At 43.1% G+C, this 26,007-nt stretch overlaps 1 protein-coding gene across 4 annotated transcripts in view; it reads right to left on the bottom strand.

Annotated features, from left to right (window-relative positions):
* Positions 1-1,335: 1,335 nt before the first annotated feature.
* Positions 1,336-26,007, bottom strand: part of Mapk9 (mitogen-activated protein kinase 9) — a 40,727-nt gene continuing 16,055 nt past the window's right edge. Inside the window, exons 4-11 of one of the 4 annotated variants that reach the window (XM_010623741.2) lie at positions 23,224-23,362; positions 16,751-16,916; positions 15,353-15,424; positions 10,995-11,177; positions 9,769-9,893; positions 8,716-8,779; positions 7,668-7,739; positions 1,336-2,049 (exon numbers count right to left, since the gene is read on the bottom strand). In XM_010623741.2, coding sequence (XP_010622043.1) covers positions 2,045-2,049; positions 7,668-7,739; positions 8,716-8,779; positions 9,769-9,893; positions 10,995-11,177; positions 15,353-15,424; positions 16,751-16,916; positions 23,224-23,362 — 826 coding nt within the window. In that variant the 3' untranslated portion in view covers positions 1,336-2,044. Of the gene's footprint in view, positions 2,050-6,159; positions 6,318-7,667; positions 7,740-8,715; positions 8,780-9,768; positions 9,894-10,994; positions 11,178-15,352; positions 15,425-15,772; positions 15,845-16,750; positions 16,917-23,223; positions 23,363-26,007 lie in introns of those variants that run through there. The other 3 variants (XM_010623739.1, XM_010623737.1, XM_010623740.2) reach the window with 3 other exon arrangements.

Below are 26,007 nucleotides of genomic sequence, written 5' to 3'. Positions count from 1 at the left end.
GGGACACATCCCTTTGACAGTCAGGGTCCGTTCAAGTGTTCTGGATTCCATCTGCACACAAAGAAGCTAGGACCATGGACAGTGGCCTGATTCCCAACTCTACAGCCTGGCTATAGGGTTCCAGTTCTCCTGCCTCTGCCCTCCCAACTGTAAGGAAATAATAATGCCAGCCTCCTACAGATTTAATGGGTGGTGTGCTGAGGTGTTCTTGAGCCAAAAATTTGGATTCTATTTCTATAGAGATCTATTTGCTTGGTGCAGATTATCACATTTGTTAGATTATTGTGAAATTTTCTTTTGTATCTACAGTTATTTCTCATTTCCACTTTGTATTTACTTACAGTTTTTTCTTGATCTGTATTGCCAGAAATTTGTCTGTTTTATTAATCTTTTGGTTTTGCTAATTTTTTCTTTGCATTTTTGCTTTGTTTTGGTCTGCTTTTTTTGATCCCTGCTCTTTAGTTTTCCTCCTTTTGTTACTGCAGGCTTGCTCTGTTGCTTTTGTCCATCTCCAGAGTTGAATGCTAAACACACTTTTTGAAATCAGTCATTTTTGATAAGTGTACGTAAGCCCTATGTGGGTCCTGCCAAATATGGTGTTCCACGTTCTTTGAGGCTATGCACTTTCTACTTTTCTTCGTAATTTCCTTTTACCTAGTTTGGTTATGCTGTCTTATTTAATGTCTAGGTGTAACATCTTTTCAAGTTTATTTTGAACTTCATTACATTACTATAGAAAAACAAGTCCTGTGAGGCTGCTTTTGGAATTTACTGGCGCTTCCTCTGTGGAATGCTACACAGTTGACTTTCCTTTCAGTTCAGGTATGATCAAAAATAATTTTCCTGGGCTGGGGATTTAGCTCAGTGGTTTTACCACCTGCCTTGCAAGCGCAAGGACCCAAGTTCGATCCCCAGTACAAAAAAATAAAATTTCCTGTTGGGTATGGTGTTCCTTATGAGCCCAAGGTACATAACTATGGAACTCTAATCTTCCAGATCTTTGTTCACTTTTCAACTGTGTGACTTGGTTTTTGAGAGGAGTGCATTCAGACTTCAAAGTGTACACTTCAAGTTTTTCTGTTTCTCCTCATGGTACTGTCACCTATTTACATACACACACAATACATATATGGGTAAATAATTGTATATGTGCTGCGGAAGTGAGCACTATGGGTAAATATTTGTAACTTTATATACTGTTAGGATTTTTATCTGTTCACTATCCTTGAAGTTGTTGATAAGTACAAATCTACTTGATAAATGTATTTGCATTGATTTGAATCATTGGTATATTGGAACATATTTATGCCTTTATTTCCTTTTGTTTAATTCACCAGTTTCTTTTCCTCCCTTTTATTTCAGCTCATGATGAATTTTAATTTTCTCTATCAGTTTCTTATACAATATTAGGTATCTGTCTCCCTGACTCTCCAACACTTGGCCCGAATCCTCAGCCTGCTCTCCCCTCCCTCTGGTTTCCCTCTCACCTCATCTCCAACCTCCTCGGCCGAGTCGGTGTCCTCTTAGACCTTGATACAGCGAGTTCAGGGCCGGCCTACACCATGTACATAGTGAGAGCACGTGGACGTGGAAACAGTCACCGCGTCAGAACCAAGTCCCTGTATTCTTTCTGACGTCACGTAAGAACACTGACTACTGCTAGAGCCCTGGGCGACGGCTTCTGTATTTACGCTCAGGATTGCGGTGTTAAAAGTGCCGGAGCTAGGAAGAGAGGTGGCAGGTTCTGCTTCCCTGAGAGCATGAAGCATCTACAGCGACACCTAGAGGGACACTTAATGTGGGATCCACTGGGTCCAGGATTCCGCTAGTCTGCCAAGATTCGTGCTCATGCTGTTTTTCTAGGGAGAAGTTTCCAATGGATTCTCAAAGGTGTTTTTGAATAGAAGAGAGCAAAGAAAGACTTGTGAGAACATGCAGCGGCCTGTGGTGAAGAACACACTTCACTTCCTCGTGCCAGGCAAGATGTGTCCCTCTCCTCAAGCTGTGTGGTGGGGATTCGGTGAAAGGATTCCAGATCTCCTTCTCATTCTGCAATACCAACACAAAGAAAAGAAAGCAGCAATGACCCCTGGGGCCCATTCCTTGGCCTTTTAAATGATGGAGGAGCAGGCAGTCCTGGGGCCTGGAGGACATACAGGTAGTTCCTACCCAGTGGTGGTTACAGACGCATTCCTCACAAATCATGGCTACATTCAGGTGCAAGGAGAGGTGAATGATTACTCTGTCATTCTTTTTTGTTTGGTTTTGGGTTTTTTTTTTTTTTTTGAGACAGGGTCTCACTATGTAGTTGAGACTGACCTGAACTCACTTTGTAGCCCAGGCTGGTCTTGAACTCACAGCGATCCTCCTGCCTCAGCCTCCGGAGTGCTGGGATTATAGGCATGCGTCACCATGCCAGGCTTACTCTTGCCATTCTTATTACTGGTTTTGTTGCTTGCTTATTTTTCTGAATAAAAATGAAAAACACCATCTGACTGCCTTATTTTCAGTAAACCTTATACTTAAGATTCACATGATTCTTCACATGATTGGGACAAAAATCTTACTTTGTTACAATGTTACTTTGGAATATTAGCACCCCTTCCCCCCAAGTCCCCCACACCATCTACATGTACCACTGCAGTCGATAAATAAAAGGTATTTGGGTATTGTCTACATTGAAGGTGAGAGGTAGGTAAAATAGAGAAAAGGAACCCAGACAGATGTCGAGTCTTCCTAATCTACAGAACTTTGAAGATAAAACTGATACTCATATATCTGGAATGGTTCTAGTTCCCTTAAGCAGAGAAAACAAAATGAACAGTGCAGGGCCTCGCTTTGCCAGGGGATTTAAGTATCAAACATATTAAATTGCTCAAAACTACAAGCAAGGCAAAAGCAGGTCGTCCCATGCACAAAACCACAGCACACAATCACTGTCAATGATTTTAAGTAATATGAGTAAAGACAGATTGGCAGATTCTCCCGGTTACACCTTGTGAGAAAATAATGACATCAATAAGTGTTCCCTTTTGTACTTGCATGGTTTTGAACTCAAAACTTACCACCTTTGCTTTCAAACTTAAGATTCAGAAATTTGCAGAATATCTGCAGTAAGAGAAGTAACAGAATATTCTTGCCTTTCAATTTGCAAGCACTTGTGAATTCTGATTGAAATCATGACACTCCAACATCCACCCATGTTCATGTTAAGACTAATCAGATAGGGATGCAGAAAGATAAACTCAATCATCACTTAAAAACACACAAAACTTGACATGCTATATATGTTTCTTTTTTAAAATGTAGTCTGTATTATTTTTCACCAATCAAAACACACACAATATATTTATTATAAAACATTAGGCAATGTTACTTGTGAGATACGCACTCTGAAAGGTCACACCTGCATTTACTATCAGCGTGAAATACCAGAGGAGTTACATCAGAGATCAGCTGGTGAACTCATATACTGTTGTCACGATATAGAGCACTCAGTCCATTAAACCACTACACCTCTCTGTGTTTCAGATCTGGCCCCCGCAGAGGGCTCTGAGTTTCATGTTCCAAAGATAAGGTCTGGCTCCATCCGCAGGCCCCAAGCCACTGGACACTGCACAGCCAGTGTTTCTTGGCTGCTCTCCTACCCTGACAGGATTCCGCCTGCCCTTGAAACAGACCCAGACACAGCTGAGGCAGTCACTTCTCTTTGACTGAAAACTAAGCCAACAAAAGAAATAAACCTAGTACAAATGCCAGGATAATCAGAAATTACCTGGTTTATAAAAATACAAGTCCAAAATAGTTACTTCCAGGGTTGTGTAAAATATAAATTACAAAAATAAAATAGAAAAGATGAAAAAGTTGAGCACATTTTTCAGTCTTTATCCAACGTCAGCATTTACCCACAGAGATTAGCTTGAAACCACCACGGTGCACCAGGACCCTGGTTAGTCTCGGCTCAGGAGGGAGAGCCCTGAAACTGGGGTGAGGTATTTCTACGGAGCTCTGTGCCTATCCTGGCTGCAGGCACCTCTACCTGATGGGGGAGGGTCCTGGGAGGAGACCAGCACAGGCTTCATCTGTGATGAATTTCTGCCGGATGTGAAGAGGAGCAGGTGAACAGAAAGCCACCGTGCTGGGCTCCTGCTCCGCTCACAGACATCGCCTGGCAAGTAGGACCTGCCCAGAGTCAGCACCAGCACGCCTCTACCCCGCGTACAGTAGACAACGCAGTTTAAACGCTCTTTTCTTTGCTTTTTTTTTTCTTTTTAAAGACAGATTTAGTGAAGTCTTTTAAAAGAACATGTATTAGAGAGAAGGCCGTTGTAAGATGTTTATGGATGTATAGTGAGAACTTTAACTATAACAGCAGGCCTCCAGATTTAAGTAATCCAAAACTATGTAACAAGCCTTTCTACTGCCTCCATCCAAGTTAGCATTTCCATTTTGTATTTGAAAGTGTCTAAATGACACAATCTAAAACTGTTTCTTATTTCAAGATTAATTCTGTTCATCCAGGGCTCCAGTTTCCAGTGGTAAGACCAACCAATAAGATACAGCTGGTACAGAGGGAATGATACACCTTAGGTCATACGCTTTTCATGATAAAGCTTCTTATCAAAGCTCCTCCTCAAGACACATTCTACAGAATGTTGACCAAATAACTTTCAAAGTAATTAAACACAAGATATGAATTGGTAACAAAGTAAGCTCAAGGGAAACAACATTCTGAGCACAGATAGACAAAATGTGATAATCATAACTCCATTTCTGCAGGAACACGCAATACTCAGTATCTTAAGACATTTTTAATAATTTACACATCAGGAAGTATGAAAGTATCAATTTCAGGTGAGCAGTTTTAAATCAGAAAATACTCAACAGTGAATCTACTTTCTAAGGCATTTCCCCTGTACTCCTCTGAAAAGTTTTCCCAGAACATTCCTGGCTTCACCTGCAGAAAAGGAAAGGCCTCCTTAAAATGGAAAACAGCAGCAGCAAATAGGCATTCTGAGTCAGCCTGGCTTCCTACAACAGACGAAGGGGGAATGACCCACCTTCTTTCAAGGAAGAAAGAAAACTGAGCCAGAATGCGACGTTGGCAAAGGAAGGTGATGCTTTGTGAAATCACCTTGCATCTCACCTGGAATAATGGGAGTGATAACGGACAGGGCAGGCTCTGGCAGAGGACGCCCTTGGTACATGACTACAATGGTCTTCAGAGACCGTTTTCTAAAGCTCTACCCTAACAGTAGGCAAAAGATTCAGAAATCTATTTGCCAGCATATTGCTGAGATGGTGTGTTGTGTGTCTGACTAAGAAGGTGAAGTTCTAGACAATATTTTAAATTAACCAGGGGTCCAGAAGACCCAGAAAAAAGAGGTAAGACAGACAGAAATTCAAAGGTGTACGCTTCTCAAGCAGCACAGAACAGAATTGAAAATGTTACCATGCAGTACGGCTGACCTATAGTCCCAGACCATTTAGAGGAAACAATGCCCGTACAAATGTCTTGGTTTCAGTAGTGATAATTCTCAGTTCAAAACATCACAAATTTAAGAAAAGCTGTATTTTTATTTATTAAATAGATTTAATTATATTTCTTCTGAAATACAAAAGATAGAATAAATCATACCATGAAGAGAGGGTAAGATATGATAATAGAATGGTGGTCAATTAATACACACAAATCTATTTTTTCTCGACAGACAACAAATTAATTCAGAGGATAAAGAGATCACTGTAGAAGCAACACTAACTGGAAGATTATTTGGTATATAAATACTGATATTCAGAGTGCTAGGTGGGCAAGTCCAAGCAAGCATTTGTGGTCACATGCATGTAAGACCCAACAGTTATGCATGATGGGAAACTGTCACCACTGTCACCGTACAATTTGTAAGAACTTCATCTATTCTAATTGCTCACCTGAAATGATCTTGAACAAAATCTCTAAAGTGTGGCTTGCGCTTTTTTCTTCAGACATAATCTGCTTCATCTTATAATCTAAGCAGGCAATCCTAGTGGAACTGAGCGGGGGCAAGGCATCGTGTTTCTTACATGCAGAACACCGGGTTTTCTATTTGGTTCCATCGACTCCCACACATTTCAGGACCATGGAAGTGACAGTCCCTTTGCTGATAACAAGTCTGCTTGTTCCAACTTATCATCGACAACCTTCAAGGGCTCCTGTGGAAGCATCAAGACTGCTGTCTGTGTCTGAGGCCAGTGTCTGCTCAGTGGACATGGATGAAATGTCATTGATAGAGGACGACTGAGAAGGAGTGGCGTTGCTACTTACTGCTGCATCTGTGCTAAGAAAACCAAATAGAATAAAATCTGAGGCACGACACAGCCGCAAACGCAGGTAACAAGACTTTTAGCCACTTCTTGGCTCTGTTGGTTTGCTGTCTCCTAGTCCTATTAGTACAAGCAAGAGGGCAGTGACCTGCATGTCTGGAACTCTTCTTTGAGTCTTTCTTCAGGTCCAGCATTGCAAATCATCCTAGGCCTATCCCCATGACACGCACCTTCTCTACCCAGTGGCCAAGCATGTTTGTGGTCACACACAATCCTGCTAATTACTTTTAAAAATACCTGCTGATTTCAAACAGGCCTTGAAATGACATTGCTGAATTTATCCTAACAGTAGCACAAGAAGTTAAAGCTTAAATAGGATCAAGTGTCATCATATATATCCATTATAATTATAAGTGCTACATTTAGGGGAGAAACATCAGCATTCAAAATAATATTCAAAATAACGCTTTCAAAATAATACTTTCTGAAACAAAGACTATACACCAAAAAGGGAAAACTTATACATTCAGTTTTTGTTTTATGAACCTAGAAAACTGTCATTTTAGTCTTTGAAGACAAATGAAGCTACTGCATTTCCTATTAACCACATTTTAGTTCGGTCTGAGCAAAAATAACTTTCAAGCTCTCAAAGATCAGTGCTTGCAGCTTTAAATTTGTCCTTGGTTAAAAGAAGCACCTAAATTCTTGCTTAAATTATATAACCTCCAGAAGCTTGACACGTATTCCCGTTGAATACAAAATAAAGACTAAGAAGTAAGTTCTGTCTTTACATGTATATGATTTCAAGCAGGAGTGAGAAAAGAAATATAACTGAAGCGTCTCCTTCAGTAACCTACAGATAGAGGTTAACACCACTAATCCTAGAGTACTGTCTCTCAGGAGGACGTGACTGTCCAGTCATGGGCTTCTTATGGAGTAGGTCCAGTTTAAAAATGGGAGAATTATACTAATCTTCTCAACTGAAAACCAAATTCTATTCTACCTGGATTTGTATTAATGCTCTTTTAAAAAAACCCAACAACTGGATGGGACCAGTACGAAGAGGGTCACGCATACCGAAAGAGCTTTAAGTTCAACTTCCTCTTCTATAAACGGAGCTGGCAGCAGTTGTTCCAAGGACGAAACAAGAATGTTTAAAACATAGTTCACTTCCTGGAGCATCAGTGAGACGTTCGCTGCTGCCAACACCAAACCACCAGGAAGAGCAAAAAGGGGAGGCCATTTCACAGGAACAGCTTTCCGATCCACTGGTGGCCACGCAGGTACTTAACACTTTGCTGCCATTTATAAAGTTGAAGAGGCAAAGAAAATATTATATAATCACAATTAAAGCAATCACTAACCTGAAGGTTGATCTTTTACAACACCATTCTTGCTTCTTTCTTCCCAATCCATTACTTCTTTGTAAATCAGCTCTTCAAACAGAAATGTACATTAAAATCCTCTGTCAGTTTCTTTGTATCTCTAAACTCTGCTTCCAAACTAGTTGGAACCATTCCAACCGCACTGTGATGTGTTATTTTGAATTATGATATACAAAAATTTATTACTTTAGTTCTACCTGGACCGAAACACCTGTATTTTGATCTATTATATCTTTTTTTTTTTTTTTGCAGTGCTATGAATTGTACCCAGGATCTTGTGCATGCTAGGCAAGAGCTCTACAACTGAACTATATACCCAGTCTTTCAATGGAACTATTAAGGCATCCAAAAATGTAGGGTTAGGACTGGGGATTTAGCTCAATGGCACTGCGCCTGCCTTGCAAGTGCAAGGTCCTGAGTTCTATCTACAGTACCAAAAAAAAAAAAAAAAAAAAAAAAAAAAAAAAAAAAAAAAAAAAAAGTAGGTTATTCTAAGTTCACATAGAGATTTTACAGATAAAGAGAGAGAGAGAGAGACAGACAACGAGACAGAGAGAAACACAGTGGCTCTCTGAAAACTTCTAAGGGACAAGGTATCTCAAAGCCATCTGAAATGTGTTTCTTTCTAAGATTATTTGTTCTTCTCCAAATGGAGCAAGCACCCACATATGGGCTATCAGCTCCTCTAGACTGGGTAAGAATGAATCCACACATTTAAGTCTTAGCTCGCCTTCAATTTCAGTTTCCCTCAACTTTTACTGACAAGAACAAGTTGGCTACCATTTGATAGTGCAAAATTATGTGAAAAGCCCTTATATTTTACCCTGACGCAAACAGTCTGACTTCAGACATGGTCCTTACACCATCATCTCCTGTTCTTTCTCTACCGGACAGGGTGAAAGAGGGCAAGGGCAGGACAGTGTTTGTTGCCCATTCTGGAAGGGCAGGGATTAAAAGAATGCAGAGCCTCAGCTTTGCAAGATTTTAAGAAATGCCCTAAGGGAGGAGCAAATCAAGCTGCCTTTACCTTTCCACTCTTCAATTGCATGTTCTCTTTCTTCCAACTGGGCATCGTAAATCTGAGGTGGTGGCTAAAAATTAAACAACAGGCGAAGTCAATATTTCAAAGAATGATGAAAGATGAAGTAAAGATAACAAACAGTGTTTAGAAAACTTTTACTGTACTAATGGATTTCGTTTTCTTAACACTTGGTTTATTGAATTTTTTTTATCCTAAGTGTACATGGTATCAGCTTCAGAATCAAAATAAGGAAAAATTAACCCCCCCAAAAGAGCTACTAGTAAAAGTCTTAATAATCACATGACCTCAAGATGCTAGACATCTGTCCAGTATAATTACAAAATTAACAACCAGAGTGCTCCCTGGAGATCTCTGGACTGGGCACTGTGAAAGCTGTGTGAGGTGTAATATCACAACAACTTCAGGTTTCTATTTCTTCACTTTTGCACTTCCAAGCCCAATCCCCAGCTCAAAAATGGACTGTTCTGAAAGGCTGCTTATAAATCCCATTTTTTGGATATCAGACAATATTTAAAATGGTGGTCAGATCTGTAGCTAAGATATAAAATGTGTTTCACCCATAGCATAGCAAGCACATTGCTGTTCTGTGTCACTCTCAGCTAATGGCATGCGTACCAGGGGACTGGGGTGCTGGGGTCCTTAGACAAGGATAAACACATCTGGACTTCCAGCAAGCTGCTTAGCCTCTCTGGCTGGGGGCCTACATAAAAGGGTATAACCAAGGCCTATGGCACAGGGCCAGGCACAGAACAGACGCTTAGTAAATAAATTATCATTATACATCAGCATTGGTGTAAATGAAGGCAATTACATCTCCACAGCGTTAGTATGTTCTCTGCTGAGGTCCTCAGAGCTACAGCCCCAAAAGCAAGGGCCTCAAAAAAAGTATGAGTCCAGGTCTCAGCCCTTGGCCTCTTCTGTAATTAGCAGCCCTAAAATGGACAACTTGCTATCCTGACACAGCCATTAAGGCTAACAGAAGAGCAAGGAGAGTAACCGCTGCCCTTGCACATGAAGCTTCTCCACACCCACACTCACCGCTTCTGCTTCAGCGGGGTCATACCACACAGTGATGTAGGGGTGGCGCAGGGCTTCGTCCACGGAGATCCGCTTGTCGGGATCGATCACTAGCATTTTCGATAACAGATCTCTGGCTTGACTCGCTAAGTGAAAGCAAATACTAGATTAACACACTAATGCTGTTGACCTGAAACAAAGACAATTACACAAGAAAGAACTAAATGTGATAGCACAAATAGAACAAAGACAAATTAACTTGGAAAAATATTTGACAGTTTCCATATCGACTCTAGTAACTTTTAAGACAAAGTTGAAATGGCTACTCCTACGACAAACCAGGCTTTCAACTGTGGTTTTGCGCCCTGAATATGAGAGGGGAGCAGGGGAGTACAGGCCGGTGTGGGCACCAGGCAGCCTCACAGTGGTGTCCAGGAAGGGCCACAGGCTCAGAGGACATGGCAGGAAGTGGCTGGGTACTGAGCTCAGGCTGCTGCTGCCGAGTATGGGCAGGAAGTGTGGGGGAGCACTTTTCATGTCACACGAAATCAAATCAGAACAGACTTTCTAAACCACATGACATTCTCACACTCCTCAGAGTGACACACTTCACAGATGCCTCTCCTTTGCCTACCCGTGCACAGTGAAGGCAGCACACACTTTTAGTTTTAATATAGAGATAAGTAGTTAGGAAAAAGCCCCAACAAACTGAATAACTTAGTTAAATATGAGGCGTATCTGGGTTCTGGCAATTAACTTCACAGCAAACGACAGACGAGGGCTTTTCCGAGGAAGGCACAGCTTACCTTGCTGTGGTGGGAAATAAATCTACTGTTTTTCATCAGGCAATCACATTTTAGTAAAGGGTTCAGGAGAAGAGTAGGGAGGACCTTTTTTTTTTTCCCCCCCAAATGAACTACTATCATAGTTCCTAACTCTAGAATCTTTAGAATCTTTATTCAAGGGTTCTTTACACCTGAAATTTTAAAAAAATTCTAATTGTAATTCAAGTCTTTAGAACTACTCTGAGTATTTCAGTTTTGGCCAGAGACTTCAGCTAAACTGTATTTAGGGAAAGACTTCAAACTTTCTCGTCATGATGCCTTCATACATCAGCCTTCTAGCCTACCGCTGGCTTTATTTCAGGGTTTCAGCTATTTTGTTTATACATTTTAGAATATATACATAAAAAAGAGAAGTATCACCTGGATTATGAAAACCAGTACCAGAATAAAAGGATATCTTACTTTTTATTTTGTCTCGTTCAGATTCTGACGGGAATATCCAATCTGGAAAGAGTTCTTCGAATCTGATTCCAGGATATTTTGGTCGGTTTTCTACATAATTTCTCACAGTTGGTTGAAGTTTCTTCATGAACTCTGCTGATGGTGTTCCCAGCTGCTCAATAACTTTATTCCACTGATCAATATCTAAGAGTTCTCTTGAGGAAAATATAACTGAAATGCCTTCTATTTATATTACATGTAACAGCACCATTTGAGAAAAATTATGTTTATACTTATGGACAAATAAGTGACCCACTCCACTGGGTCAGCAGCAGCATTGTGAAATAATACTCAAGTAAGGTTTCGGTTTCCAAATAAACCACTTTTTAAAACTGTTAGACTGTGTATCTTTACAAACTATAACCACAGTTTATTAAGTCAACAAAATGAGGTCTGTATGCCTTCTTATTCTAGTTCAAAATAAAATTATGAGGGGACTAAACCTATGACAGAAATGATCAGATGTGAAATTAAAAAAAAAATTTAAAGCAAATTGAAATCAATTTTCCTTCTGAAGCTACTAAAGGTTCCCAACTCTAAAGGACAGAGGAACTCAAAAGAACTGTGTCCTCCTCATTTTATAGTTGGGCCAGCAAATTCCAGTGAGTCAGCCTGGCCAAGTATGGCATGGTGAGGGCAGGGCAGGAACCTGAGCTCAGGCTCATCTCCCCCTTGGCCTAGTTCCCTCTCACGGAACCATACCCCTTCCTAAAAACAGCTTTCAATTAAGCAATGACAACTCTGATACCACTCTGTTCTACTTGGCATTGATTCATTCTAACCTTCCCTATAACATACAGTCATGTATTATATTTCCTTTTGAAGATATAAAATGGGTTAGAAGTCTGCACTAGCTACTCATAAGGTATAGGGAAGTCAATCTTTTGGGGGGCAATATCCTTCTTCATACAATGTCAGTAATACCAGCGCTGCCTACCCCACACAATGAGGCTTGGCATGATGGGGCAATGTGAGTGGGAAGTCACAGTGAAACTATAAACAGCTATGCAAGACAATGTAACTGCAAAAAAATCATGCAAAAAGCAGCTCAAAGAAGTGACTGAGACATATCTTAGGAAAACGAACTTCGACTCCTGTGAAATCACCTAGGGCCCAAACATAAGACCTCAGTTCTTCCAAAGCATTACGCTTCAGAAGACCTGCTTGGGAAACGGCAGACTGAAATCACTACCACTGCTCCTTTATTTGTTTTGAAGAGTTTGCCAAATCGGAATGATACACACATATTTAGCCAAAATGTGAACCTTAAATCCCATTTCTCTCTCCTCATGAATTTTCAGCATTTCTTCCCCATGCCCACCCTTACCATGAAGAGTCCCACAGACCCCGCAACATGCCCACATCGGCACCCGTGCTCCACTTACACTCGGTACTTCCGGCAAACCAAGCCACCCAGCTGTATCCTCCCCTGCTTCAGCACGAGAGCCTGTTGCCCTCACTGCTTACTCCTACAGCTCCCACACTGTGCTCCATCAGCTTCAAACACGGTGCTTTTCTCTCCTGTACCAACACAGCCGCCACTTTCCTTTGACAACTCTCAGCCCTTACCAGGTATCACTGCACTTCTTCTGTGTGCCGTGAAATTCCTTTAAAGAGTTATCTCTACTTGTATCTCTAATGTCCAGCCTCTCATTCTCTCAACAGACTCTCATTGGACTTTATCCCCATAACTCCAGGAAAACTGCCCGTCTAGGCTGCCAGTGGCCACCACATCTGATGGTCAGTTCTCAGTCCTTTGTCCTTTCCTGTCGGTCCAAGCACTCACTACCAGCTCAAGGCTTCAGCGCTCTTGACAGACCAATGACCCCCACGTTCACTTCTCCACCCCAGCCCTCTTCCCTGAATTGTACACTTGGCATTTGTACTAAGAGGTCTCCAAATCCCCTCGAAGCTCCCTGAAGGCAGATGCAAAGTTCAGGCCCTGCTCCTGCCTGCATTCTTTCTAGCCTGGAAGGAGCCTCTGCCATCTCCCACTGGAGAGCAGGGGTCCCCGTATCTGCCTGCCTCGGTCTGCTGCCATGGGCCTTTTAAAGCCTAGGTCACACCCAGAGGCTAGAATGGGCTAGTGCTACATTCGTGTAATGGGATCATTCTTATATGTAGGAGGGCCGGGTGGGAAAGGTCACCCCAAGCCTGGTGGACTTAGGGTGTATGCAGACACCGCTGTCCTTTCTCCTACGACCTTGGGGCAGATCACTGGTTGCTCACTGTAAAAGGTTCAGAGAGGCCCTGGGTTTTTCAGGAACACAAAGCCACCACAGAAGAGTCTAATTGTAGCTAAGGGTGGCCTTGCTAAAGTGTTCTTTCTCACAGGCCAGAGTGGGGACAAGAGTTCCTTAACTACCAAGGCTCCAAATCTAAAGGAAATCTCTGAGAACCTCAGTCTGGCTTCTGGAACCCTTTTCCATCCTCTGAAGTTTCAGTGCAATGTTTGAAAAAGCTGTCAAAACTTTCTTTGGAAAATGTTGGCCTTTGTGTGAATTTTGAGAATAACATTAGGTGATCTTTCTAAATGTTTGGGCCGGGGATTCAGCTCAGCAGTTCCGCTGCCTGACTTGCAAGCGCAAGGATCTGAGTTTGATCCCCGGTACCAAACAAAACAAAACAAAACATTAGGTGATCTTATTCATAAACCATTCATTACTGATGTTACAATATATTATATAAAGTAGGAATTTTAAACTATTAAAAGTACCGACATTTTTCACTTTTGTACTTTTGGGAAAAATATTTATTTTTAAATGAGTAAGAAAAGTCACAAAATGAGTTAGTATTGACACAAACTGAATATTAAGTAGATATGTAAATAATTAACCCTTAGAATACCAAAACTTTTCCCTTTTTAACTGAGTGTTTCACAAAAGATAAAGACTCCTTATTTATATTTTGAAACAAGTGAATCTGAGATAAGGCTACTGAAAACTGCTACAAAATTTATTAGAACAAAGGAAAATGCTTCCTGGGCTTGGTGGTACAGGCCTATAATCCCAGCACTCAGGAGGCTGGAGCTGGAGGATCTTCAGTTCCAGGCTAGCCTGGGCTATACAGTGAGCTCAAGGTCCGGATGAACTACATAGGGAGGCCCTATCTTCCCCCGCCCCCGCCACAAAAAAGCTAAGTATAATCTGTGATGCGGAAAATGTAAAGGAAAGTAAACGAAATGACAATAAAATATTTTCATCCTATGTTTGTATTGTGAAGAATTTATGTAAGAAAATGGACTTCATTAAATTGTAAAAAAAAAAAAAAACAACCCTAGATTGTCATGAAATGCATAAAAAACTCTGACTATAGATAGATCTTAAATTCCTCTAAAAGCAACCATCGCCGGGCGTGGTGGCGCATGCTTGGAATCCCAGCACTCGGGAGGCTGAGGCAGGAGGATCACTGTGAGTTCCAGACCGACCAGCCTGGGCTACATAATGAGTTCCAGGTCAGTCTTGATTACATAGTGAGACCCTGTCTCATACAAACAAACAAACAAACAAAAGCAACCACTGACCTGCCCACAAAGGCCATTTTAAACTTTCATAACAAAAAACAAAATCAGAGACTAACGAAAATAGTAAGAGGTTAGAGTACAAATGAAAAGGGGTTTATGCGAAGAACCATGTTTGGAAATGACTATGAGGAAAGAAGGTGTCATAACTTTCATGTTACTGATCCTCCTTTCTACAATATCATCAATATCTCTGTGGACCACAACATGAGTTAATTTTTTGCATTTTCTATTTAACTTCCCTAGTGTGTGTCATAAAATAACCCGACACAAATTTTTTTTGAATGTATAAAGTTATCAGTGGAGTAACAAATTATTCCTCTGAATTTTCATTTAAACCATTTCCATGTGGGTCTCACAATGTGCTTCAGTTCTCACTCTAGGGGAAAAGAAGATATACCAATAACTAACAGAATACATTAATGAAATCATATAAACACATTAAGATGGCACCTTTCCTAGCTAATGTAACAGAATGAACTAAATTATAAGATGCTATTTTTATTTAAGTATCAGAACACATTTATCAAAGAGTAAATAATTTCTTCTGCATGTCTGGTATTTTTTTATAAAATTAACAGCTAACATGCTCAATTTAACATAACTTTAGGTCTGAACAAAATCATCACAGGTTAAGTGAACCAACAGATTTGCAATACTAATTTAACAAACGTAACAACATCCCCTTGGAACAATGGAATTACAGCATTTTCCTTTTGCACATTCAAGTGAGTAGGTGTGATCATGCTGCCCTTGGTATGGAAAGCATGGCCAGGGTCAAGGTCCTGGGGAAGGATACGGTCAGTGCCTTGGAATATCACACAACCTTTCACCAGCTCTCCCATGATGCAACCCACTGACCAGATATCAACTGAAAATAAAATGAAATGATAAAATTATGAAGTGCCATGAACAAAACAAAGGTGAGGAAAATGAAATCTAACAGTGTACTAAACACACAAATATGGAGAAATAAATTGCCAGCTAAGGGTGAACTTTTTACATGATACAAATGATTGCTGACCTCTATTTTAGCTTCAGTTTGCAGCAATCTAGGGTTTTAGTGCCAAAGATTCTAATACTTTACAGCTTAAAAACAAAAACAAAACAAAAAGAACAAAAACCAGACACAAGAAATGCCTATAAACACAAAGCTTTCACGCCCATCCAACCCCCAACCTCTGGGGCCAGGTGCTGGGTCTCGCCCTGTGAAGGATACAGTCTCTTCCTGGGAACAGGACTTTATGGAGGACCATTTCTGCCATGATGCACCCGACAGACCAGATGTCCACTACCAAACACCAGGTAATTAAATGCCAGCTAGAGTCCCACACTTTTCTCCAGTCCCCCTCCCAAACAAGGCCAGACCCAGGACAATGCAGCAGCTCCTCAGAGGGAGATGTGTAAAATACTGACACCACTAGCTTCTGAACGATCAACTCCTAAGCTGCCACTTCAGAGAGGCAGCAGTGCTGTGAGGGGAATGGGCTGGACCCGGATGGCCTCGCTGGGCGGGGCTCCAGGCAAGGCCTTGCTCAAGTGATCCAAAATGGAACCCCATGCCTCAGCCAGCACAGGCAGAGCTGCCTGACTGTGGGTATGGGCGGGGAGAAGTTAACAGGGTCTGAGGAAGCACAGAGCTGTGCCTCTCAGGTCAGGAGCAGTCATAAGAGGTTAGGATAAACTCACAGCTAAACTGACTTCAGAAGACTCAAGCAAGCTTTCACTCTGTTTAACCCCGCTCACAAGTAAATGTACTATAGCTCTTTTCAACAAATTTTTAAAGGCTAAGTTTCAAAGAGCTTTGATATTGCCAGAATAAGTGACATTCTGATGTTAAAAAACACTAATTTTATATGAAAGACAATATGTTGCATTAGTCCATTTATATCAGTTTTACAAATTACTAAGGCCACTCTATAGGGCTGGAAATTGTGATAATGGCCCCTCTTGTGGGCCCAGAGGGAGGTTCTGGGTACTGCTGGTTATACAGGTGTGCTCAGGGAAAGCTACACACTAGGGTGTACACTTTCCTGTAAGCTATACTTTGATTTAGAAATGAATGACTAGCCACTGGAAATACAGAATGACTTTGTATCTATGGATTATAACCTGTATAACACACAGTTCAGAAGCTAGTGACGACTGCCAGAGTCCCTCTTAACCACCACAGGCTCCTGCAGTTCTGTCTACTCACCGTTCTCTTTGTAGCCCATGCCCAGGATGACTTCAGGGGCACGGTAATACCGTGTTACCACATAGGGGGTCATCATAAAGTTGGTACATGCCGTCCGGGCCAGACCAAAGTCAAGGATCTTAAGGGTACAATCTGATTTTACTACAATGTTGCTAGGCTTCAAATCCTAGGAAAAAAATTATTTTTAAATAAAATGAACCAAAGCATGCCAAAGGCACAGTTTCACAGTGATAATGGTGTAAAGTTGGTGACTTCTGAAGTTTGTGAGTAGGTCAGGTAGAACTGAGCTCTGGGACTTGGGAATAATTTTGGAAAATCCTTTTTTTTTGGTACCGGGGATTGAACTTGATCTTGTGGTTGCAAGGCAGGCGGCGGCACCACTGAGCTAAATCCCTGGCCCCAATTTCGGGAAATTCTAGTCTTAAAATTCAGATGGTCTCCTTTGTCCCATTCTAGGCCCTGGCCTGGGAGCCTGAAAGGCACAGACCGCATTCCCAGAACCTGCGGGGCACCCTGCCCACACTACCCCAGTTACTGTCCACTCTGTCCTCTCACTGGCCTTGCTTCAGCTCCTCTAACCCTTCCCCCCACCAAGGTTCTCACACTCAGCAGCAGTGCAATGCCAATGACATCTGTAATTGACAGTTTCTAGTAGCCATGTAAAAAGAGGTGAAATTATTTTTAATAATATAGTTCATCTAGCCCAGTATGTCCACAGGATTCTTTTAGAATGTAACCAATAAAAAATTATTAACGAGCTGTTTTCCACTCTTTTTATGGCACTGAGTCACTGAAGGTCAACCATGGCCACACCCTGAGGACTCAGCATCCTCACATGGCTAGCAGCTACCGCACTGACCACACAGGTCCAGCGTTCCCCGACTCTCCCTTTGAAAGAGGATTCCAAGCTTACTAATCTCAATTCTTTTTCCTCTCAAATGCTATGTAAATAGTTCTTACACTATGTTATTTAAGGAGTAATGACAAGAATAAAGTTCATACATGTCCACCTCAGATATAATTTTAATTTTCCAAATACCTTTGGTCTGCATCGAGCTGCATCTGCAGGTATAGAACCCAGGGAACAGAGGGCTGACTGTGATAGCAGGGTGTGGCGTGCAAGCTGACCTGCAATTCACAGCCCAGCCACATGAATGAGGCCACACCAACACTGGTTCTAACAAGGACAGAGGGGAACAGTGGAAACCATCTTCATGTGGCAGCTCAAAGAAGCCAAATGAACCCACCACCAGACAGTGCCACCCGCCAGAAAGCTGCGGGTATATGCTGAATTTGTTGGAAGGACATACTTTACTGCCCACTGCTGGGAAACTAGGACAATAAAACACAATTCTGGGATCCTGTGATGTGGACAGCTGCTCTTGCCTGTGGCCCTCTGTGCAAAGCATCACAAACAGGTCTGTGACAGGTGGTCAACCTGCCAGTGGGAGATGGGTCAAGAGCTCTCAGAGGCTCCCGAGGGCCCTCCCACACGGCAGGCTCACCAGTCAGCTCCACCACACTGCACCACAGCCAGCATTCCAAATCTTGGCAGTAAAGACAGCTCTGCCTCTGCCTCTTCAAATCTTAAGAACCATCAGAAACAAAGAAAAAGAAATGCCAGTTACAAAAGACCCTTGACCCACAGGTCAGGCTTGACCCAGAGCAGGCAGTGAAAATGGCAACTAGACAGCAGCATCTGCAGGGTCAGGGCAAGAAGAGAGGAGCAAAGGGCTGAATGTGGTCACTCTGATCGGCCACCACTGCTCCTTCAACTCCCAGATTCGGACCACTGATGGGAGAGGCACTCAGGGAGGGGCCCTGCTCACCATGATGAGCATCTACTGTCCAGACTTCCCTGTCCTTCCCCGCAGGCTCCAGGTACTGACTCAGTAACATACCAGGAAAGGACAGTCATCAGGCGTTTTGAGGGTGAATGGACCCAGGATCTGAGTGGAAGCTGAAAGCCGAAGGCCCCAGCATCCCAAAACTCCTCTGCTTGGGGGATCAGGCAGTAAACGGAGTCTGTCTGGATCTCTTTCTGCCATATCCTGACAGAGATGGGAGAGCTAACCACATCCAAGGCAAAACTATGAGACGGTTTCGCTATCTGTCCTGCACCAGTGCGAACAGTTTCTGGCCCTCTCTTAGAATCAACATTTGCCCAAACACCATGCCAGACCAAAGCTTTCCTAAGCTGCTCTGGCAACCATAGGTACCCACAAGCGGCTGCACCCAGGATGACTGGATGGTTAGGCCTGGATGAATGAATTAAAGTGAGATGCAAGAGAGACCACTGCCCTGCAACCCAAGGTCTTAATGCTGCCAGGGAGTGATCTGCTCTATCCACCCCTCATTCCCACAGGGTATAGTAACATTTGTGAGGAGGTCAGTATCAGGTTTCCGCATGGTCTTCTTCAGCTTTATAACCCTCACCTCACAGGCCTCGGAACAACTGCGACAACTGCGGGGGTGATTCCACCTGCCAAGTATACCAGATCCGGCCGCAAAGTCACAGACTGGGGGAGTCCACATGGCCCCCTGTCGCTGCTAGACTCAGGTTTGGGTCACATTCCAGATAGGCTGTGGACACCTACCAAGGGGATAACCGAGAGAATGGATCGAGGAGGAGAATGAGCACGTGCGTTGCTCTCAGACGAACTGCAAGGACAGGCTTCTCCCACCAATGTCTGCCTTCTAAGCTCCCCTTGAGGAGGGGGCACCATGGAACCAAAGCAGAGCGGCTGCCCAGCCATGTGGGAAGCAGAGCTCAGAGGGCCGGGGCACTGTGGAGGGCCCGGAAACGCTCACAAGCGAGGGACAGCCTCAGCTGCTGCTTCCGGACTCCACCAGACGGGTCGTAACAGCGCCTTCCCCCAGGCTGGTCTCAGCCACTAACTGGGCAGGCAGGAAGGAAGGAGTGAGGCAGCCCCATTCTGGTTCATGGCAGGGCCAAAGCTTTCTTACAGCTCCCTGGGTCCCAGAACTCCATCTCCCTGTGCTTCCTCCCACCTGCCCTCTTCCAAGGAGGCAGACCGGCCTCTTCTGACTTACTCCTGCCTTTCTCCAACAGGTCTCCTCCCAATAAATCTGCACATTCAACCATCTTCGATGGTGGATGCTCTCAATGGAAAACCCCGCGCTCTACGGTGACAGAAGTGGCAGAGAAGCAATGAATGATGTAGCTGAGAGGAGACCCCAACCTTCTACATACGTCCAAAGCAAGACAATCTCTAGGAAAGGCTTGGGAGTGGACCTGGGGTCCTGTGGAAGGCAGGATAAGTCAGGAGGTAGAACTGAGGAGTTAGTTATTTAAAGTCCAGCTAAGGAGCAGACAGATAATCCAGATTCCCATATTCACCCCAAAGCTAGGCACCCGCTGCTTCCTCACTCCAGCTTTTCTATCAACAAGAGAAAACGAAACTGAGTTTTCTGACTCAGGGGCACAGGCACAGCTGAGGTACAGGGAAGCAGCGGAGGGCCCAGTCTGAAGACAGAGCCCTTCAGGGGAGGCTCTGCTCTGCCCTGCCCCCAGCCCTACAACACCAGCGGCGAGGCTTCCGTGCTCTGCAGGAACGTGGGACGCATGCTCTAGAGAAAGACCCGCAAACAGCGGCACGCACGGCTCCCTGCTCCCCTCGAGAGACCCGTTCACTAACAGTTCCCAGTCACGTACTCAGCACTGTAATGCTTCAGACCTGAACATGACCAGTCCACAAAGGACGGCTAGACATTTGGGGAAAAGCTTGCCCATGACAGAGAGGGACCAACACAGCAAAAAAGGAACTTGGGTGAGATAACAATGCACGAGTGAAAAAAAATGTCAAAAAATGGACCCTCAGAGACAACAATGCATCTATGTAACAAGAACAAAATGCTATGAAAAAAGAACTCTCAAAGATAAAAGAGTTCCAACTAACTTGTGCTTCAGAGGAAGAAAGAATAAAGAACAGAGTAAAGAGGGCCATTCTAAAAAATGCAAACTTCTTCCTCTAATGTCTCTACAATATAGGACCATATACCCAGCATGATTAATGGAAAACAGTAGTCCTTATCAAGGAAAGGAATAAGAAAAAGATCTCAAAATTTCCCAGAGGTAGAACCAGAACCAGGGCAACCACAGCAACATGGCATTAGAAAGCTCCAGAACTATTCCGGTTGTTTCCGTACTATGATGAGGTACTAACTACATGCACCACTCTGAAAGCAAATGATTTGTAACTAAGAACTCTATGTTCAGTCAAAACATGAATCAGGGAGAGGCCAGGAGAGGATCTCAGGCACTGAAGGCCTCAAAGACTTTCCATCACTTTCTCCCACACCATTTTTTAAGGAAGGTATTTCCCACTAAGATAAAATAATCTGAGAGAAAAAAGACAAGGAAAGTAGAAGGAGGGTCATAAAGTGAGAAATCCAATGTGGGAGGGAGGCAGAGGAAATCCCAGGAAAATGATGGGGATGTCTTTAACCCCTCTGCATCAGACACATGCGCAGTGGTCCAGGAGGAGCCAGACTGAGCTCCAGGAGATATATGCTGAGAAGATGAAATACCTGAGACATCGGGATGCAGTGAGAGAAGATTTAGAGACCTGGCAGAAAACTTAGGTCTGTATTAGCAATAAGAACATAGACTATTACTTCCCCTTAAAAACAAACACTTCAAATAAAAGGTTGTTGGCTGGGCAGGAGGTGGGTGCTTGTAATCCTAGCACTCTGGAGGCTGAGGCAGGAGAATTACCAAGAATTTGAAGCCAATCTGGGCTACACAGTAAGTTCAAGGCCAGCCTGAATTATATCTCATAAAAAGATAAGGGATCAATGAACAGAAACCTAAACACATTATTTCATGATATAGAGATACTAAAAGCAGGGGATACAACTTAGTGGTACAGTGCTTGCTCAGCATGTGAAAGACCCTAGGTTCAATTCCCTGCATCACAAAGCAACAACAAACCTGAAAGACCTTGCTTCTAGGGAGCCAGAAATAAGGGAATCCACATCATTTTAACTGACCACTGGGAAGCAGCAAAGGCTACACTTTACTGGTCAGCAAACATGCTCATTAGCAGTGTGCTGGCCCTGGAAAGTGAGGAGGGGCCAGGGCCTAGGGCAGGGAGGGGAACCTCTCAGAGCTTTCATTGATGACAGATGGCTTCAGGCATCCATGCCATAAATTTGCTACCCACCGCCCTAGGGGCGCAGTGCCCAACACTGGCCTTGCACCACAGATGCGAGGCTGAGAGCGGACCAGGCCTCTGGCCTCTGCCACTGGGAGAGGGGTCTTCTGTGGCACCTAAGAGATGTGAATCAATCAATAGCACTGTATCTAACTTTCCTATCTCAAAAGGCTTCACTGTCCTTGTCTCTTTCCCACACATTTTAGCTCAAAGAAGACTTGTCAGTGTTAGAATGTAGAGCCCACTGTCAGTAAAATTAGTGCAGTATAATTTAGGGGAGGCCATGAATATTTATTTCCAAATAAATTATATTATGTCTGCATCTAGTCTTCCTCAACATTTTAGGTGTTTAAAAAAACTGCATCACATTCTGCTTATACAGCAGTCAAATGATAATAAAAAGCTATGAAAGCAGCTTAGAGAATTACATTGTATCTCCTTGGTTTTTGAATGTTACTTCATCATAGTTCAGGCAACACTCTCTGGGCTCTAACTTTTCCTCATCCCAAATCTAAATTCCTGGTTCATTAAAAAAGTGATTTCAAATATGGTAAAACTATTAACAACAGGTGAATCTGGGTAAATGGCAAATGAAAGTTCTTTGTCCTAAGTTTATGTTACTTCAACATGAAGAGCTTAAAAAAAACAACTTAAAAGGGCATTTTGCTGCAGTACCAGTCTGAGACGCAGGAGGCATGTGTCGGCTCCCTCACCCACATCCTCAGCAGCTCTCTGGGGCTCACACAAGCCACAGATGTGCTCTGATCCAAACAGTATTTTGAAATACAACATAATTTAGTTTAATTGGAGTTTTAACCATGCTAAATTTTGATTTGTTTCTCTTGGACCTAGCAGATTATGATAACCAAATGAGTTATTTTAAAAATAAGATTATGGGAATCCCAGCACTTGGGAGGCTGAGGCAGGAGGATCGCTGTGAGTTCCAGACCAGCCTGGGCAACATAGTGAGTTCCAGGTCAGTGTCACTACATAGTGAGAGCCTGTCTCAAAAAAACAACAACAGGCCGGGGATTTAGCTCAGCCGTTCGGTGGTCTGCCTTGCAAGTGCAAGGACTTGAGTTCAATTCCTGGTACCAAAAACAAAACAAAACAAAACAAAAACAACAACAACAACGACAAAAAGATGATGGGGCTGGGGATTTAGCTCAGTGGTTTTGCCACCTGCCTGCCGCCTGCCTGCCACCTGCCTCGCAAGCACAAGGGCCTGAGTTTGATCCCAAGTACCAAAAAAATAAAAAAATAGTAATAAAATAGAATTATGATGTCATTACTTACTCTATGAATTATACCAGCTGAATGCAGATGTTTAATACCACAAAGCATCTGGTACAGCAGGTAGGACATTCTTTCATGGTCCAATTCCATATGAATAACCTGACACAAATTAGCATCCATTAACTCCATAACCAAATACCTGAGGATAGGAAAAAAATCAGCACGTTCATGAAAATTATCCAAAATTCCATTCTGGTTATTAAACCAGAACTGTTATGAAACAGTAATAACTTATTATCTGATCACTGCAGTGGTAACATGAAAAGACAACTTATTTTTTAAAGTATTTGTGAAGCATCTTGAAAAGAATCAAATGTATAATATAACTGTGTAAAATGTTTCCAAAGTATATAAAAACAACTAACTCGGGCCAGGGATTTAGCTCAGTGGTGCTGTCACCTGCCTTGCAAGCACAAGGCCCTGAGTTTGATTCCGGGTACCAAAACAACAACAACAACAACAAAAACTAACTTAACCAATGTCTTCCAAATTAAAAACAAGACAGCTTTTCTATCATGGCACACAGACTCTCCCATCAGTACTCCTACTTCTTACAGTGTCTTGCTACTTGATTATTGTAACTAGCATGTAAAACATGCTGGTAGAGGTGCACCATCTTTAAAAGATGCATGTCTCTGGTGGGGTAGTGCATCTGCCATGCAGGTGCTGACAGTGGGGAGGCTATATGAGCAGGAGCAGGGGATACGTGAGGAGTCTGGACCTTCTGCTTACTTCTGCCCTAAATCTACACTGCTCCAAAGTCTCTTTTTAAAAAAGTGACACATGACAAGAAGAAAAAAACCTTTCAGTGCTGCTTCCCCATCATCTCACCCCTGTCTCCCCACAGAGGAATTTATGGTGCCACCTCCAGTCTTCCTGTTCTTTCTCAATGCCACGCTGATCAGGCTTCTGCTCTACCACTGCTGCAAGTGTCCTCACTGATAATTTCCATGTTGCCAAACCCAATGACCAGTTCCACGCTCCTGGTTGACTGTCCTGGTCTTTCTGTAGGGTGTCCCGTAATGGTCCTTGGCCCTCCTTTCTCATGTACCCACACTCAGTTTCTTGGAGATCTCCAGCTTCACGACATTCGGTGACACGTGTACATACTCCTAAGTTCCCAACTTCAGCCCAGCCCTCTCTCCTGAATACCTCACTCACTCAGCTCTCTGCTACCCGATGGACATCTCCAAGTCCATGTCTAAAACTGAGCTCCTGATTCCACCTGATCCCTACCCCAAATCTGTTCTTCTCACCACATTTCCTCCTACAAGTGCTCACGCCAAACATCCAGACACGGGTCTCCACTCCTGTCTCTCACACTGCATCTTAGCTATCAGCAAATGCTGCGTCTCCACGTTCAAAGCAATGCTGGGGCTCAGTTGCTTCCCTTCACGCTATTACCCACCATAATCTCAGGTGAACTGCTGTGAGAGCCTCCCTGCGGTAGATCCTCACCCAGAAACCTGTTCTTACTCTCAAACATAAGTTGTAAGCTTACAGTTTTGCTCGAAATCTTACTCTGACTTTCCTTAAAGTAAAGGGGCTTCTTTCTAGTGGCCGAGAGGCCTCTGTATCTGCCATGCCACTTCCTGGAGCTCACTCTCTCCTCCTCCTCTCCCAGCCCTACTGGCCTCTTGCTGGTCTTGATATTTACCAAGCAACATGTGTTCCTTTGACCTTCATTCCACCTTAACCCAAATTATTGCAAGACGAACTCTTACCTCCTTCAAGGTCTTCTACAAATGTAACCAACACACTTTCCCAAACTACCCTGTGATGGTTAAGGTAGGTATCAATTTGACTAGATTAAAGAATTCTGCACCTAAACTCCTGGTAAAGCATTATTTGGGGTATGTCTGGGAGGATGTTTCCAGAGGAGATGGCCTGTGATTCGGAGCATGGGTGGGCACCATGCTGAGGGCCCACGGAGACTGCACAGAGAAGGTGCCAAGAGAGACTTGTTCTGCTGCCTTGTAGAGCACTCCAGGCTTTCTAGCTTTTGGATTCCAGAACTAATACCTCAGCAGGCCTGTGACTCAGACCAAAAGATGTACCACTGGCCTTCCTGGTTCTGAGGTCTCTGCACATGGACCGAGCCACACTAATAGGATCCCAGGGTCTCTAGCTTGCAAACGGCCCATCCTGGGACCTCTGTGCCACCAAAATCACGTGAGTCATTTTTTCTAAGACCCGTTCATGTTTCCAGAAAACCCTGACCCATACACCACTGTATTCAAATAGCAGCCTGAATCTCAACCCCCAGTGCTTCCAGTTCCCTGACCCAAGTGGACTTTTCTGAAAATTCTAACAGACTACCATTTTCCTCACATATTAAGCTTTTTGGCCATCTTCCCTGGCTTCGCTGGAAGGCTCTAGGAGGGAGTTTATCATATCTTAATAAAAATAATTTTTCTTGGGTTGGTCAGTAACATAGACGAAGTCCAAGAGACCATGTAGTACATGTGAACAATCAAGTATTTACGGAATGACTGAACACAGCTGTAAATCCAGGATGAAGCTATTATACATCACTATGAATATTTCATTTTACTCGTTTAGTGATTTTACTTAAGAGTCTGGAAATAAGCTGGCGCTATATGCTTATAATCCCAGCACTCCTGGGAGACTGATGCAGGAGGATCACATGTTCTAGCCCGGACTAGGGAACTTAGACCCTGTCTCAAAAAAAAAGGTGTGGGGCTTGGGATGCAGCTGAGTGAGAAGGCACTGGGTTCAATCCCCAATACCACACATAGCAAAAAAAAAAAAAAAAAAAAAAAA

Source organism: Fukomys damarensis, unplaced genomic scaffold (assembly GCF_012274545.1).
Source record: "Fukomys damarensis isolate Sample0158 unplaced genomic scaffold, DMR_v1.0_HiC HiC_scaffold_9, whole genome shotgun sequence".
Lineage (NCBI taxonomy): Eukaryota > Metazoa > Chordata > Mammalia > Rodentia > Bathyergidae > Fukomys > Fukomys damarensis.
The sequence above is the reverse complement of the archived record's forward strand: the minus strand, read 5'-3'. Positions and strand labels throughout refer to the sequence as shown.